The sequence below is a fragment of the Astyanax mexicanus genome, chromosome 5 (assembly GCF_023375975.1).
Source record: "Astyanax mexicanus isolate ESR-SI-001 chromosome 5, AstMex3_surface, whole genome shotgun sequence".
NCBI classification, from domain to species: Eukaryota; Metazoa; Chordata; class Actinopteri; order Characiformes; family Acestrorhamphidae; genus Astyanax; species Astyanax mexicanus.
This window is the reverse complement of record NC_064412.1, coordinates 18,690,556-18,708,065: the sequence shown is the minus strand read 5'-3', so window position 1 is coordinate 18,708,065 and position 17,510 is coordinate 18,690,556. Positions and strand designations below refer to the sequence as shown.

Below are 17,510 nucleotides of genomic sequence, written 5' to 3'. Positions count from 1 at the left end.
TTTGAAGTCATATCAAACTGTTCCCTCTAAAATTTGGATTTTTTCCAGCAGTGGCAGCCAACTCACACTCCACCCTGTCTGCTCCTGTGCCATTGTGTGTCCAGGTGCAGGGAGTAATTGACCGAGTCATCAGTAGGAGCCATTAAACTGCAGATTTAATTTAATTGGTTAAATTAAACGAAATAAAGCAATTTAGCATCACTTACCAGATTTATTTTCAGTTTACTACCCCTTCCCAAACAGTCTGAACCAGCTGAAAGGAAAACTAGAGTAACTTTAGCAAAGGTGATTTAAGTTTTAGCTTTATCAATTTCTTTGTTGACCAAAAGACTGTCCGTCTTTCTCTATGTAAATATTGCTCAAATATGACTTGAGTAGCACTGCTGAGGTACATTTAAAGGATGTTTAAAATAGCACTACTGAGGAAAAAGTGTGACTACAATAGCGCTGCTGTTCTGTACAAGTGTTGAGGTAACTCATTTGAAACTGTAGTTTTACGATTGTTTTTGATTGACAATTCAAATAAAAATACATTTAGGCTACATTTACATTATAAAGCACATTGCTCAAATCAGTTTTTTTTTTTGCTCAGATCAGATTTGGCTTGACGGTTCACTTTCACAAATGTAAGTGATCTGCATTTGTGTATAATATAAATGAATCTGTCCTTGAAACGCCTCACATGCGCACATTGATACCAATAAAAACGTCTCCTTCTTCACCAACAACAAAAAAAACATTATATTTGAGAGACGACTGGTAGCTTTATAAAGGGAGATTAATGCATTAGCAGCTCATATGTGGAGCATCTTTTGCTCTAGTGGAGAGTAAACAGCTGGTCTGAGTATGTGCTCATGTCGAGGAGGTGAAAAAAGGCCAGGTGGTTTGCTTTTGCTGTTTTTGCAGCTATAGCTGCACCAAGAGATGCAGTGTGGGTACAAGAGAGAAGCATGTAGCGCATGCGTAAAAGCAAAAAGATGCATGTATTCCGATTTCATCGTTCACATTCATGTTGCATGTCCATGGAATGGATTTGTGTCTAAATTTAGGACCACATATTAAAGTGACTCAAATCTGAATCTAAAAATCTAATTTGGCACGTTCACACAGCCATGAAAAAATCAAATCTGAGCCACATTGAGCAAAAAAGTGGAAAAAAGTGACAAATGAAATGAAAAACGTTTGATATTCAGTCTTTGGCAAAATATAATTTTTTAATTCTGTTTTATTTTGGTGCATCACTAGAACAAACTGTAACATCTAAACTGTGTGTTTAAATTAACAGTTAAACTCTGTATTGTACTTTACTCTTGTTAAACTGTGAAGTCCAAACCACAGTGCAAACCAAACCGTGCCTTTTGTGCAGCATTTACACTCTCATATCGTTGTTATCAGGCTGCGGTTGTGTGTTTGTTGACGCCTTGGTAGCAGTGTTGATGGCTCACACACTGGTCATGTGTTCTATTGACCTTGTGAGTGTTGCTGCTGACCATGTTTCTGTTGACTCTTTAACAGTAAATTAACCTCTTCACTTAACCTTCTCTCCATCTCTTTTACACAGTCTCAGGAGGAAGTGTGTGACCTTCTGCATGCTGCACCATTCCAGAACATTCTGCCCAGAGTTCACGTCAAAGGTAATGTGAGACGTGTGTGTATTTGCATGTATACGTGCATGTGTATTGTTTAGTGTGAGCGAGAGAAAGTGGTTGAAGTGTGAATGCATCGGTTGGTGGCGTCTAGAAGCTGTAATGTATTCAGAAACTGTGTGAAGTTTATTGTGAAATGTCTGTTCTTAAACGAAGCTCCTGCTCCTGTCTTCATGCAGAGGGCGAGCGCTTGGATGCTAAGATGAAGCGGCTTGAAGCCAAGTACACTGCGCTGCATCTGGTGCCTTTAATTGAGCGCCTGGGAACACCACAGGTGGGCACGCAACCATCACTGCCTTTCTGGCCCTATTAGTAAACTCCGTCTCCTCCACTCCCACTGATGTCAAGTCATCATTAATGAGCCGCTTACTTCCTTTTGATCACTACTGCACCCGACTTCACTGAGCCTCCCAAGGTCTTTTTTTTGTGGCTGCTGCAAGAACAAACCTAGTAGGAACGTTAATCTTAAGATTATGTATTTAAGGGAGCTTTTTTAAAGGTTTTTAAGTATTTCATTTTCTCCTTTTTAATGGTTCAACATTTGTTTTCACCATATTTAAGGATTATAAATAGCTATAGCTATAGAATGTATTATTGCACATTTTTAGTCACAACTCAGAATTAAACCTGATCCTATATATCATTTTTTTGTATAAATCTTTCATTAGCAAATTGCCATTGCCCGTGAGGGAGACCTGCTGACCAAAGAAAGACTATGCTGTGGGCTCTCCATGTTTGAAGTCATCCTGACCCGCATCCGAGGCTTCCTGGACGACCCGATCTGGCGCGGCCCGTTACCCAGCAATGGTGTGATGCATGTTGATGAGTGTGTGGAGTTCCACCGCCTGTGGAGCGCCATGCAGTTTGTGTACTGCATTCCTGTTGGAGCTCATGAGTTTACTGTGGAGTGAGTATCTCACAAAGTTTAACCCTCCTTTTCTCCTCAAATTTAGTAATGTTCTTTAACCTTGGGAAGAATTTGACCCCAGCTATTTAAGCCTCTAGAAAGTGAATAAAATTAAATGTTAGCTGTTTTTTATGCATCAGGTATTTTTTTTATTATTATTATTTGTTCTTGCATTACTATGTATTGTAAGTATGGCATTGTTAGGTTAAGGCCTAAAACAAACTGGGGTCATATTGTCCTACCAAAGAACACCAGTGCATACTGTGTGCACAACATGGATAATATATTACTAATTTAATTTTAATTTTACTTAGTTTTCCTCATTACATTAAAGTAATTAAATATGAAGCATGAATGTTACGTCAAAACATTTTTTTTTCCAGTATTATTTTGTTTCTAAACTGAAAGCAGAAGCATTTCTGAGTGGAGAAGGGGCAAAATATTGTGTTTAATTGGACCAGTGTGCTGGAAGGACCATCCCTACTAAGCCTAATATATTCATTAAAAAAACTGGGGTGTTGAGTCGCTTTTTTCGCGGGAGTTCTTTTGGCCACGTCACGCGTCTTTACGTACTTACATCACACATACAGTCTCTAAAAGAGGATCTGGCTCAGTTTTACTGAACGCGAGCGGCTGGTGGAGCAATGGAGACTTCAGAAGGGGAAACTCAGACCTCAGTAGATCATTCATTTAAACTGACAAAACTAACAACGGTATATAATAACTGTCTTACATCCTCTGAAGACATTTCCCTCAGCATTTTTTTTGTTAACCTTTGGTTCAGCAGTATGAACTGTTAAGTACACAATAAGAGAGGATTACAGCTGCTGATTCTTCTTTTTTCTGTTTTATGTGATGCATATTTGGGTAATTTGAAGAAAAATGAGACCTGAATGAACACAACTGAGGCTCAATATATATCTTGGTATATTAACCTCTGTGCTAACCAGTCATGCTGATACATGCACGTGAAACGGCAAACAGCCACAAACACGCACACAAAAGACAAACTTGGGCCAATAATGCGAGCGATTTGTCACCTGCCAGATTGTTTAGACTGATTGTGTGGTTCAGACTGGTAAAGCTTTTTGTTTAGACACAGTTTTTGCATATTTTTGCAGAATGTCTCGCATAGGAACAAATAGGGTACAGAAGTTCAAATATACCATTCATAGTAACCACCTGAGATATCTGGGATATTGTAGTAACCACCTATCATAACCCTTACAACCACTTAGTAACATCATGGCAATTGGCTGAAATATAGCAACCATATTGCCCGTATTTTTAGCATGCTTACATTTGTCCACATTTTGTGGAGGCAGAATCTTTAAATTCAAAAACATGTACACTGTTGTGTCAATAGGGAACCCATATTACAGTCTTATGAACTGAATTGGGCAATCTGAATGCAGAAATGATATAACTGTCTTGTGTCGTACATGCAAAATGTCAAAACTCAATATATTTCGATAGCCTGTCAAAACAAAACAATGTTTCATCAAGAAAAAATGAAAAGGAACTTGTTAAGATGTGAGTTTTAAAATGGTGACAGTTAAGAGCCTTGGCATTTATTAGTGAAGCACTGTTACTGTATAACTGAAACACCTGAGGATTACTGTTCTATTACTAAAAAATACCTACTTTTCTTTAAAAAAAAATAAAAGACTCGGTTCTTTAATGACATGAATTCCACAAGATCCTGCAGATGTTATTTTGAGATTTTCTACTATTCTACTATTCCTCAAAATGGTTTTATTGCAATCAGATCTAGAGAACACTGAATTCATTAGAAGTGTTTACATGTACAGGGGTTGGACAATATAACTGAAACACCTGTCATTTTAGTGTGGGAGGTTTCATGTCTAAATTGGAGCAGCCTGGTGTTCAGTCTTCATTAATTGCACATTGTTGCACCAGTAAGAGCAGAGTGTGAAGTTTTAATTAGTAGGGTAAGAGCACAGTAACTGTGGACGCTGTAAGAGGAAGCTGTCTGAAAGGGATGTTCGGGTGCTAACCCGAATTGTATCCAAAAAACATAAAACCACGGCTGCTCAAATCACGGCAGAATTCAATGTGCACCTCAACTCTCCTGTTTCCACCAGAACTGTCCGTCAGGACAATAAATTATTGTGATCTAAAACCAGGTGTTTCTGTTTCATTGTCCAACCCCTGTATGTTAATAATTCGATTAGTTGTCTGATCATTCAAGTAGTCGTGTAAACAGCATACTCCAGACAGGGCCGAGGCTTGGACACTGTCACGTCTTTACATGAGCTTAATATTTTTCGAGGCACTGAAAGATGGACTATAATTGTCATTTATATCAGTTCTATTTTTAAAGATGAGCCTTGTCTGTCTACAGGCAGTGTTTTGGAGATGGGCTGAACTGGGCAGGCTGTATGATCATCACGCTGCTGGGTCAGCAGAGACGCTTTGACATCATGGACTTCAGCTATCACCTGCTCAAAGTGCAGAAACATGACGGCAAGGACGAGATTATCAAGAGTGTGGTAAGTTCTCATTATCTGTACTGTTAGAGAAACGAGAAGTGGCAACTTAAACAATTTGGAACTATCCCCTTACACTTAAAAATGAGGAAACACCTTGAAGCTTATAAAGTTGTTCCTGTTTTATTCTCAGTGACCTTGTTTACATGTGGTTGCTTCATATATGTCTTAAGTATGAGGATTATATCTGGATATGGCCAAAGCACAAAAAAATACAAATGTAAACACTCCCCCAAAACAACTTTTAAACTGATAAATATTCAGTTGGTCAAAACACACACGGGCTATGTTCAGACTACAGACAAATTGGATTAGTATCAGATCTGTTCAGATGATTATGCAAAATTATTTGCAAGAGATCAGATTGGATCTGCATATCTGAGCACAAATGTATCTGAATCAGTAATTAACCTTTGGCTCTCTTCTAGCGCTTTTCCAAAAAACCTAATTTTGAACAATTTGACATTTCCGCCAACAAAAGAAGGTTCCAGAACCAGGAACTTTCGACCGCAATGGGAACCGAAGAGTACTAGGTTCTTCAGCGCAAACAGCGTCCACTTCTGTTCACCACCGCTATGCAACGCCCTCTGTTAATGACGTATGATGTTATGTTTTGACGTTTCCGCTAAAATTGGTGGAAACGTGGGCTGGTTTGCTGAAAAGCAACACGGTTCTTAAGCATGAACGGAACTTGTTCAACCAGAACCAGAGTAGCTGAGGTTTATGTTCTTCTTGTTGTGAAATGTTAAAGACACATTAAAGTCTGATTAAAATGGCCAGAGCGCATCTTTACAAATCCGATTGTAAACGCATGTCAAACTCCACTTCCAAACGTGGTTGGAATCTGATTTACACAAATTTAATTCCATGTGGTTTCTGGCTGGCCAAACTACCTGATTTTTGGTGGTTTGGACGTCCAGAAACCATATGAAATCTAGTTTGTGCAAATCAGATTCAAAACACTCTAGATATGCCAGTCTGAACATAGTCCTGTTGCATCAATGTAAATGAATCCATCTTTAAACTTTTACTACAAGGCATAAATGCATGTGGCTAAAATCTTATCAAGAGACAATCCAATAGCTAGTCACCTGAAGTATCCAGGTGTAAGCAGGGTCAGTGTTTGTGTGTTAGTTTTGGATGTTGTTTTCTCTCACCTCTAACTGACACAATCTGTTCTCTTCACTTCTCTCTTTCAGCCCTTAAAGAAGATGGTTGACCGCATTCGCAAGTACCAGGTTCTGAACGATGAGATCTTTGCCATCCTGAACAAGTACCTGAAATCCGGCGATGGAGAGAACATGCCAGTGGAACACGTTCGATGCTTCCAGCCACCAATCCACCAATCGCTGGCTAGCAACTGAGATCACTTTATGCCTTACGCCAAACCCTGTTTACACTCGTCAGTGTTTGGATTGATTGAAGGTTAGATGTACTGTTAACAAAAGCACCAGCAAAATTCTAGTCTATATTTGATGGTGGAAAATATGTTGACCAATTTTTAAGCCAATAGGACCATATTCACCATTACCATGACCATGTTCTGTCTGTGGGAAACTACTTTACCTATGCCTATAGTGTTTTGTAGAGCCAGTAAAGCAGGTAATGATTTGTCAAGCAACATGCTTCTGCAGCAATCTCTGGTTGCAGAATCAGTTTGTGCAAGATGTGGGCTTTGGTAAGACGAGCTCAGAGACGGTAGTTGATTGATGTGGCCCAGTTTTAAACAACTACAGTTTAACAATGGTCAAACAAGTTATTTTTTTTGTATACAAAACATGTGCCTTATTATTATTAATGACTTGCCTTACTTTTTTTCCTTGTCATCCAGTACAATCCTATTCAATTCCAATATCGTATTTGTTTTATACTCTTTAAAAAGTTATAGCTAAGGGTGGGAAAATGGCCAAGTTGGTTTTATCATGAGATTATTTAAAGGTTGCTTTTTTTTGTTGCTGTGGTGAGAGATCTAGTTTTTTTTTTTTTTTTGGAATGACTGCATGCTTTTTTTTCCCCCCTCCCCAAGAAAGTTTAACCAAGTTCTTACTCTTGTTAAAACACTTGCCTTTTGTATTTGAATGATTGTAATCACATTTTAATTCAAATAAATATGTAACAAATCTCAGTTTCATTAGGTTTCTTCCATGTGTGAGTATGCTTTGCTAAGATGAGTCCACATGGGTTGTTTTATTACAAAGAAAGCGGCTGATCAGTTTATTCTGTAGAAAGGAAAATAAAAGTTCAGTGCATGTACAGAAATTCCTGTACATTAAAGTATAACAAAAGGCTCTTAAAAACAGGTATGTATTTACAGTGCTACATGAGGAATGAGATGAAGCCTTAAAATGTAGTCGATGTCCAACTGATCGAGAAGTAAGGCAGAAAGAGGGAAGAAGGGGAAGAGTGACCAAAAACAAAACACTTTAGTACAATCAGTTGGTCCATCAGTCACTGTTTTTTTGCCGGTTTGATTGTCTTAGGGTTTGTTTTTGATTTGAAGGGCAGAGGGTTAATAAATGTCCTCACAGCAGACGTGAACACTCTGTTGTAGCTGTTGAGCTGAATTTGTCTCTTTTTGGTCCTAAGAGCTCGTGCTGCCATTTCTTCTGGAGATGCTATCAAAAGTCGAACCTAAATCTCTGTCCTCAAAATCCACTGAGGTTTCATTACGAAGTAGCTCGTAAGAATGGCCGTGGGACGACGCCACCCCGTTGGACATGGGGCCGTTGCGTTCCTCCTTTCTGATGGACACGGCCAGCGTAGCTAGACTGACGTTCACGTCCTTAAAGGCGTGCAGCAGAAAGATGCCCACGATAATGGTGACGAAGCCACTCAGCGTACCAATGATGTCATCGTTGCCCATGTGCTCCCACTCTTTGAAGAGGATAGCGGAGCAGGTGAGCACGGAGGTGGTGAAAAACACATAGTAGATGGGAGTGACTAGAGAAGTGTTGAAGATGTCCAGTGCTTTGTTCAGGTAGTTGATCTGAGTACTGACGCAGGCCACCAAACTCAGGAGCAGCAGCCAGGCCAGAGGGTTGCGTAGAACAGGCTGACCTGCTATGGCCTCTTTAATAGCGATGCCCAGGCCCTTTACACAGGACACAGACAGCGCACCAATAACGGAGCAGATGGTGATGTAGACCAGGATGTTGGTCTGCCCGTGACGTGGTCCAACCACGAAGATAAAAATGAGAGCAATGATGATGACTAACGTTGCGAAGACCACAAACCCTGGAATGAGACAATGATAGAATATATTGAGTATTAAAACATTACTGTTATGAGAATCTCATATTTCTGATTAATAGGGGTGGGTGATAAGGCCCTAAAACAACATCATGATATTTGATGGTATTTTCACGCTAACAATACTCTTGGCGATAAGAGAAAACATTTAATTTCAAAAATAATAATTCAAGAATACTCTTCTGCAACAAAATGAGAATTAAATGTTATTATTGCATACGATATGATATGGCACACCCCTAACTGAGATATTAAAAAGACAAGAATTTTATCAGATTTGTAACAGAAGTCAATGATCCAGAATGTCTTGATACTAATAATGCACCTTAATATATCTCCATATATCCAGAATTAAAGTAAAATAAATGATACTGGACAGATATAATCGATATATAATAAGAAATGGGAAGTGTGATTTTTTTTTTCCTTTTGCTAAAAACAGTAAAAAAAAAAAAAAAAAAGTTAGTTACAGCAGCTTGCAAAAGTATTCATACCCCTAAACTTTTTTTTCTTCATCATTTTGTCACCTTACAACCACAAAAATGGGTTCTATTGAGATTTTAAGTCATAGACCAACACAAAGAAGACTGTAAAGTGGAATGAAAATGATACATGCTTTTAAAATTTGAACTGCAAAAAATAAATAAATTAATTAATTCTGAAAAGTGTGACGTGCAACGTATACACTCTGCAACCCCTAAACAAAATACAGTGCCAAGAACTGCAATCAGAAGTCACTTAATTAGTTAATAGAGTCCAGCTCTGTGTAATTCAGTCTCAGTATAAATATGAACATTTGTTCTGTGTAGGCCTCTGTGGTATATTAGAGAACACTAGTGAACAAACTGCATCATGAAAACCAAGGAAGTTTAGGTTTGTGGTTGTAAGGTGACGAAATGTTAAAAAAAAAAAAAAAAAAGTTTAAGGGGTATGATAAAACACTTTTGAAAGCCACTGTAAATACATATATTACACATATGCATATATAAGATATACATATTCTATTTTCTTCACTTTGATAAGCTCTTCATGCCAGTAACATCCACTGTGGACTAAGATTGCATCCATTTACAGGTAAAAAAAAAAAACTGACAGTCAAACTCATTCAGAAAGAAAGCATCTAGACATAATGTACCTGGATCCACCAGTTTCTTGGCCATGTCTTTCAGGCTGTCAATCTCCTCCTCCTGAGGTGCGTGGATCACCATGGTGGTGGAGCCCAGGATACTGAGCAGACAGCCCAGCTTTCCGTGCAGATTTAACCTTTCGGTCAGGAAGTAGGAAGACAGGACCGCACTGCAACAACATTCACACTTATTTTACACACTCTTTGTATTTGTTAAAGAAGAAAACAACATGGTTCTTTAAGGAGTCTTTAATAAAGCCATGTAGATGCTATATGTGTGACTCTGTCTGGATAAAGGCTGTTTGGATTGGTGTAAAACTATTAAAAAAAAGTATTATATGGGACCAATGGTTACACTATTATTAACTCATAAGATACTAGACCACTTCTGAATATTGATACCTAATTCATTGAGCATCTCATTTGTGTTTTTTTCCCTATATTTTAAAGCTAAAATCCTGATGTAACACAAATGACAAGTTAATAACATTTCATAATATTTTTGTTTTATAAATCATTTATAAATCAACTAGTTATATGCAACATAAAACATTTAATTAAATGTGAACTGTTAAACTGGTTGGAACAGATCTGTTCAAGCAAATAATACACTTTTAAAAAGGAGCTAAACACACGTAAACAAGGTCAGATGAACAAACACAGTTTCACACACTGTCCTGTGATGCTCTCGTGATGTACAGTATATATCACTTATGAACTCAATGAGTTAAAATGACAGACAGAATGCTGTATGGAACTTTCTACATCTTTAAACGGGTGTGTGACACAGACGTCACCGTGGACTCTTTTGTCCTCTTTTTGGTTACAGTTCAGAATGTCTCATGCATGTAACAATTAGGGCGGGTATTGAAATTCAATACCAAAAAGGCACCAACCGAAATGTCTCGGTACCACAGAGTACCGAAAGGCCTAAAAAAATAAATAATAATAATAATAATAATAATAATAATTGGTTCTTGTTTTCGATACTTTGCATGAAACCCACATAAAAGTTGCCAAACACGGAGAGCGCACACAACACGGTAAAAACAACACTGTGCTTCCCCCCCCCCCCCCCCCCTCTAATGTATCCCATCAGTACCAGTAACTAAATTTTTAAACAATACCCAGCCCTAGTAATTATACCCAAACAACATTTGTCCGGTAACCAGACAATTTTAGCCTAAGACAACAACTTATTTAGCTACTGAAGAATACTACTTTTGTCTCAGGTTACCTAGAAAATGTTCGTTTGCTATGTGTATTAAGGATTTATTCATTTTCTCTTTTTTACATATAGGAACATAAAGCCTTGTGCTGGATTTTTTCCAAATCTTCTAAAACAATGAACAACCCTTCACTTTTTGCAATGTGTGCATTAGAGAATGATGTAATAGCTTTAATTACATCAATATGCAAATAACTTCTTTGCAAAGATATACATTTTATCACAACACTGGAACACGCAAAACATATAATAGCTCAACATACCTCACAAGCACGCTGAGAGCACCAAGAGGAGTGACGAGGGTGGCAGGAGCGAAGGCATAGGCAGCGAAATTTGCAGCTTCACCAGCCCCCACTGCAAAAACACAACGAGTTACATTAGTAACCACAAAATACTGTTCTATAAAAAAACTTATATACATTAAAAATAACAACCACTTACTTGACAATAAACCAGCCCACCACAGCCATTCCTTCAAGTATGCATGGCCACCTTGACCTGGTGAAAGAGAGATAATGCAGGTTATCTTTAATGCAGTTTATTCCACTACTCCATTACTCACCCTGCAATTTCGCTCCTGAGGTAATTTTTCAAAGACATGCACTTCTAAGAGGTTGGTAAACATATTTAATACTAAGAAACTTATATACTTTTTTATGACAGCAATTTACATCCTAAGAGAGCAAGGCCAGAAAGCAATGCTAGGAAGTGTGCATAATGCTTAATACATGTTCATTAAACAGGTGCAGTATCTTTTCAGTATGTTTACTGTTTCATATCACTGGTATGTTTTGTCTGTGATAAGATAAATATTTATATAAAGTTTTAACCTCTTTTTTAGGGCACTGGTACCCATTACTACTAGTGTAGTTAGAGTCAGTAACAGTACAAACAGGATAAGCTCAAGTAGAAACATTTATGGGTCATATGCCTCTATATGACTTACTGTACATGTATTCCCTTTGTGTTTTTATTATTATTTTTAATCAGCAAAAGGTGTATTCACCTCACGTATAGGGCTGCAACAATTAGTCGATATAATCGACAAAGTAGATTATTTAAATTTGTCGACTACAAATTTCATTGTCGACTAATCGTTCATTTGTAACAGCACCGCATTACACAAAGTGCCGGGGACAGAAGTGCAATAGGAGATGGGTATAGGAGTCTCGAAAAGTGCCTAAACACAACAGATTATATATTTAATCACTAAATATCAGTACTTTCCATGTTTAAACAACGTTAGATGTCTTTTAAATCTCATGTTCCCCTGTTTCTATTGTTTTTAGAGCTTGAGGACATGGCAGTCCATATAAAAAAGCTACCAAGAGTGTGCAGATCTGACCTCAAAGCTAAATGTGGCTACTTAGAAGTATAACAAATTACAGAATATAACAAATTACAAAAATTTTCACGTGTTCCTGTAGAAAACACATTGAAAGAGAAGAGGTGTGTCTAAACTGGTACCATATGTAATGATTTACTTTTTAGTACAAACAGTCTTCAGGGTAAACACTAAATTGTATGTGTGTAATTACAGTCAGTGCAAATTCAAATGGTGTTGCTATGAGAATATCTATGGAATTTACAGCATGTTCTAATCAAACCTGTTTTTAAGTACAATTAAGTAACTTAAATAAACAAAAAAATAAACACAAACAAAACTTAACAAAATATTAGTCTGTGACACACTCCCCCTTACCCTTAGTGTTAACAAATGCTTTGTAATAATGTTGTAGTAATTTAGTAAAGTACAGCAGCACTAGCAGTAAAAAGCTAAAGGTGAAAGGTTAATGTGTTGGTCGTTCATTTTTTGACAATGAACCATTCACAGTGAGGAGACAGAACACATATGACATACATATATTTCACTGTGCAACCTCTGCCCTATGAAATCACTATAAATGGTAACAAGTGGTGTAGTGCAATATGGTCCACCGTTAATGATTTCTTATGTAACATAAAACAGTCATGGCTGATTGTTAGTGACTATGTGGAGTGGACTATAATCCACCCAACCAAAGAAGCCGCACCCTTTTTAGCCAGAGAGCTGTCGAAACAGCACTTGACATCATCAGATCAAGGAGAAGGAGTGCCTGTTGTAACATCTGAAACACCTGAAACAGACTATACTAGTCTAACCGCCCTGACTGGGACTGTGAGGTTAGAGAACAGGTATCTATACGCATGTTTTAGACTGGTGTGAAGTCATTCTTCACCTTAGCTCCCAAAAACAAAGCAGACTGTGGTGTGTGTGTGTGTTTGTGTGTGTTACCTGCTCTTGTTGAGCCCTTCCTGGCCAGGCGAAGGAGCCCCTTCTTCTTCAGAATAAAACTGCCCCCGATAAATATACTGGAGCTGATGGCCAGAGCCAGGCCAATGTAGAAATCATATTTGCCCCGGTCTTGGCCCATAGTGCTCTCTGATAAAGCTCTGTACTCCGTCACATTGAGCACCAGGCAGACAAGGCGCTCCCCAGTAATGCACTCCTTTCCAGATACAGTGTCTGAAACAAACCCAAAACACACATTATTACAGTTAACCCTCTGTAACATGAATCTTTATTTTATTTGGAGTAAAAACAAGCAACACATTAAAAGAGTTTGTAAGACTGCATAATGTTGTCCTGAATATTAAACAAAACACACCGTTTAAATAAGTTAATAAAAACAAATCATTTAACCCTCTGACATGATTTTTTTTTTTAAGAAAAAAACATAAAAGAGGTCCGACTGCAAAATGTTGTCCTGAGGCAACAAATGAAAAAGCACAATAAATAAGTAAATGAAAACAAAAAATACATATATACTTAATTATATATTTTTACATTGATGCACATATATTATTTAATCTTATATGTACTTAAATTTAAGAACGTTAAAACATTTGAAACTATTTATCTTATCAATTACTGGCATTGCATTCTATGTGGCTTTGATTGCAAAAAAGATTACGGTACTCCCGAGAGAAAGTCAAACCAAATTCCTCCTGCTCACTGTATTTAATGGAGGATTGTCTTATGACATTTTATATATATTAATAATAATAAAAAAATAAATAAAAAAACATTAAAAATATAAGGGACTGTGTAATCACCAAAAAAAGTGGTTTGTTGCCTGAGGTTAAAACCTGCTTTAAGCCCCTGAAATATTAGAATACATTTTGATGCACATATCTTTTCACATATAGATTTTTTTTTTTATCTTCAAGGTATTTATTTAGATATTAAACATTAAACATGTTATAACATTAAAATCATCTTATCAATTACTGTATTGTGTTTGTTGCTAAAAAGATTACTCCAGCCTTAGGTAGAATGCTAACCAAAATTCTTATACCCTAATTTTGTTTAAAAGGAGGCCTGTCTCGTGACATTATTTTTTAAACATAACATTAATAAGTTAAAAAATGTTGTAATTAACACAAAAAAGTGGTTTGTTGTCTGAAGGAAACACTGTTCCATAGAGAGTTACTACTTATGTCAGGCATTCATTCATAAATAACCCAAATCTATGTGGATGGAGTTAACTAGAAAGCTATCTAGTTAACTAACAAACAAACAAAAACAGAGAAGCAGCAAGCAAAGCCTTCAATTAGAGATAGTACCAGGTAAATAATCCAGGTTCTGAAAGTAAAAATCCATAAAGTAGTTTAAAGCTCAGCTGAGGCAGAGAAACCCAGTGAACTGGAAGAAAAATCCTGGGATGGATTTTTACTTTCTACACGCGGATTTTCCACCTCGACTTACCATTTCCATAAGAAGCCTGGCACACCCTGCATCCAGCGTATTTCACCGTTTCGTTCATATCAAACCGACACAAAAATAATAAAATAAACTATCTCAAAGAGAGAGAGAGGGGAAAAACAGAGCTAAAGAGAGACAGCGTTAGTGTGTCTCCAGCAACAGGCGTTAACTGAGATATTGAGGAAGTGAGTGCTGCCAATTAGGCCACCTGCCTGATGAGCAAACACGCTGCCACGACACTGAAATGTTCTTATTCCAAATTCCCAGCCCACTATTATCAACTATTTAACTGGCTGGATAAGGTGAGGCGGAAAGTTCAGGCAAGGGCAAGACAACTTTATCCTCCTAGCTAACATTAGGTTAGCAACCAAACACTCAGGTTACAGAAATGAACAGAACTGGAACCTCTAGGTTAGCTAGCTTATTCCAGGCATAGACAGCATTAGCTTGTTAATTACACTTCATTCTAGTATCTACACATTGACATATCAAACCAATAACCTACCTACAACCCAATGGCACCAGCATCAGTAATCTAACAAACATTTGCTAACTCCAGATTCACCTCCACGTCTGCTAACCTACCTACAACCTATAGCTCACAAGTCAGAAAATAATTTAAATAATTTAAATTTTCTTAATTTAAATAAGAAATAAGTTTCTAACTAAAGCAACAGGAAGCCTTTTTAACTAGAGTCTAAGTATATTAGTTAGCTTTGTTATCCTTAATATGTAAAACGTCCAGGAATGTGGTCAGACTGGCTAGCTATATGAGTGCAACTCTTTGTGTGGACTGTTGGATCAATCCAGGGGAAAGTAGCTAATCTACTTCCCTTCGGTTTCTGAATAAGTTTCTCTGATTTTGCTATTTATAGGTATATGTTTGAGTAAAATGAACATTGTGGTTTAATTATATAAACTGCAGACAACGTTTCTCCCAAGTTCCAAATAAAAATAGTAATTTAAAGCACTTATTTGCAGAAAATGGGAAATGGCTAAAATAACAAAAAAGATGCAGAGCTTTCAGACCCCAAATAATGCAAAGAAAACAAATTCATATTCATAAAGTTTTAAAAGTTCAAAAATTAATGTTTGGTGGAATAACTCTGTTTTTTTAATCACAGTTTTCATGAATCTTGGCATGTTCTCCTCCACCAGTCTTACACACTGCTTTTGGATAACTTTATGCCACTCCAGAAGCAAAAATTCAAGCAGTTCAGCTTGGTTTGATGGCTTGCGAACAGCCACCTTCCTCTTTATTATATTCCAGAGGTTTTCAATTTGGTAAAATCAAAGAAACTCGTTTTTTTTTCCAGAGCTGTATTTTGCCAACAGCTAGCTGGCTAATCAACCACCATCAGGTTACCACCAGCAGCAACATAATCACCCCACATCTACTAGACCTTACTGTTCAGGAAATAATGGTGGCAAAACCAACCTTGAACTTTTAGCTAAAGTTCAGTCTAAGTTAGAAAGCTAGCTTAACTAGCTAGATAGGTTTAGCTATCCTTAATAGGGAATACACCCAGGAATGTGAACAGTCTGACGAGCTAGAACTGTTTGTGAGGACAGCTGGATCAATCCAGAGAGAAGGGTTGTAGCTTAGTTAGCGAGTTAGCGATGGTTAAACTAGACTAGTCAGCTATGGTGAAAATAGCTAGCTAGGTTAGATAATTAGCCACCCTTATGTTAACCTACCACATGCAACATAATCACCTCAAAGTCTACTAGTCAGACCTTACTGCTCAGGAAATAATAATGGTTTCTAGCCAAACCAAAAGGGAACCTTTAGCTAGAGTTCAGGCTTAGTACGCTGCGCTAGCAAGTAGCTTATCGTTATTATGGAAAACTTCCAGGACTGTCGTCAGACTAGCTGTTTGTGTGAACTGCTGGATGAATCCAAAGGTTTAAGTGCAAATGCTAGCTAGGCTAGCTAAAGTGACATGCATATAATTAGCTAGCCTCCTCCTCCTCCACGTTAGCTAGCAATATAGCTAGTTAGCTAGCTATAAAGCTGCATAAGTGGCTAGCTAAATTAGCTGGCGCTGGCACCGACTCTCACGTGGACCGGGGCCTTTGCGCTAACTGGATATCTCAGCTACTGAGACAGGTGTATCAGAGGATCTGATACCAGCTGAACGTTTGAACCTGCTATTCCAGACACTTGGCTAACTATCCGACCAGGCACCGGTGATTGGCTGCCTATCAGAAAGCCAGCTAATCTAGCGTTAACTAACTAACTCCACTGATCCGGATCCAGAACTGTTTCCAATCACACGAGCTCGATCACAGAATATCTACCTGTTTGTTTTCTCGGGCGGTCACAGCGAGCTTGGTCCAGATATAGCTTTATGGAGTTTCATTGTCCGGGGTTTGCTTGCGGGCTCCTGGCGCAGAGAGGCGATGACGTTCTCTCCAGCTAACCTTTGCGGATCCACCCACACGGTGAAAGGGCAGCGAGCTGCGCCTGCGGGAAAAGCGCCCTCCTGATTGGTTCGCACTGCGCTACGTCACACGTAAACACCGTAAACAACGCACTGTTTTGTTTCCCACCCGCTTTTCTGCGCAGGTCCATCCAGAACAGAGGAACTTCTACAGAGGAGTTGAACTAAAAAAAATAGAATATGTACTTTGGAAAGCTCATGCATGCTTGAGCTGTAGTGATTGCTGCTTATTGCATCATTTAATAAAATATTTAGCTATTTATATATTGATTGATTTAAGTTATTTATTTATTGTACACTTATGTTCACTGTATTGTTTTGTAATTGTTTCGAGTTTGTCAAGACACTAGAGGGCGCTCTGAGTGAGTCCAAAAAGAATGGGAGCATTTGGGTAAAATCATATTTTATAAATGTTTGATAATTTTTATACTGATACTCATTTTCTCAGCACAGAACATCAAATGTTTTTGCACCCTAGACATACATACATCCAGGTGCTTTAACATTGTAGAACTCATTTGTTATTTCTGTTATTTCATACCTACCCAAAAGTGTTACACTACCTAAAAGGAGCCCAAGAGAGCCTTTGCATTGCAGGATGAATTTTTACCCTAAAAAGAAAGCTTAAATTTCAGCATAAAAAAAAAAAAGTTAT

The 17,510-nt window shown here is 37.8% G+C and overlaps 2 protein-coding genes across 3 annotated transcripts in view; one reads left to right on the top strand and one right to left on the bottom strand.

The window, feature by feature from the left end:
* The window catches only part of cyfip1 (cytoplasmic FMR1 interacting protein 1), a 65,569-nt gene extending 58,381 nt beyond the window's left edge, over positions 1–7,188 (top strand). The window contains exons 27-31 of the mRNA XM_007249104.4: positions 1,562–1,634; positions 1,826–1,920; positions 2,315–2,553; positions 4,919–5,066; positions 6,263–7,188. Of these exons, the coding sequence (XP_007249166.3) occupies positions 1,562–1,634; positions 1,826–1,920; positions 2,315–2,553; positions 4,919–5,066; positions 6,263–6,427 (720 nt within the window). The 3' untranslated portion in view covers positions 6,428–7,188. The remainder of the gene's footprint in view (positions 1–1,561; positions 1,635–1,825; positions 1,921–2,314; positions 2,554–4,918; positions 5,067–6,262) is intronic.
* nipa2 (NIPA magnesium transporter 2) lies at positions 7,186–16,861 on the bottom strand. Of its 2 annotated transcripts, none has more exons than XM_007249101.4 (6): positions 16,713–16,861; positions 12,942–13,172; positions 11,108–11,164; positions 10,930–11,020; positions 9,448–9,608; positions 7,186–8,297 (listed from the first exon to the last, which is right to left on the bottom strand). In XM_007249101.4, exons 2-6 carry the CDS (start codon positions 13,078–13,080, stop codon positions 7,645–7,647), a joined length of 1,101 nt encoding a protein of 366 aa, XP_007249163.2. In that variant the 5' UTR covers positions 13,081–13,172; positions 16,713–16,861; the 3' UTR covers positions 7,186–7,644. The 2 variants fall into 2 exon arrangements, with proteins under 2 accessions (XP_007249163.2, XP_007249162.2); XM_007249100.4 differs by lacking the exon at positions 16,713–16,861 and adding an exon at positions 14,415–15,022.
* Positions 16,862–17,510: the final 649 nt, after the last annotated feature.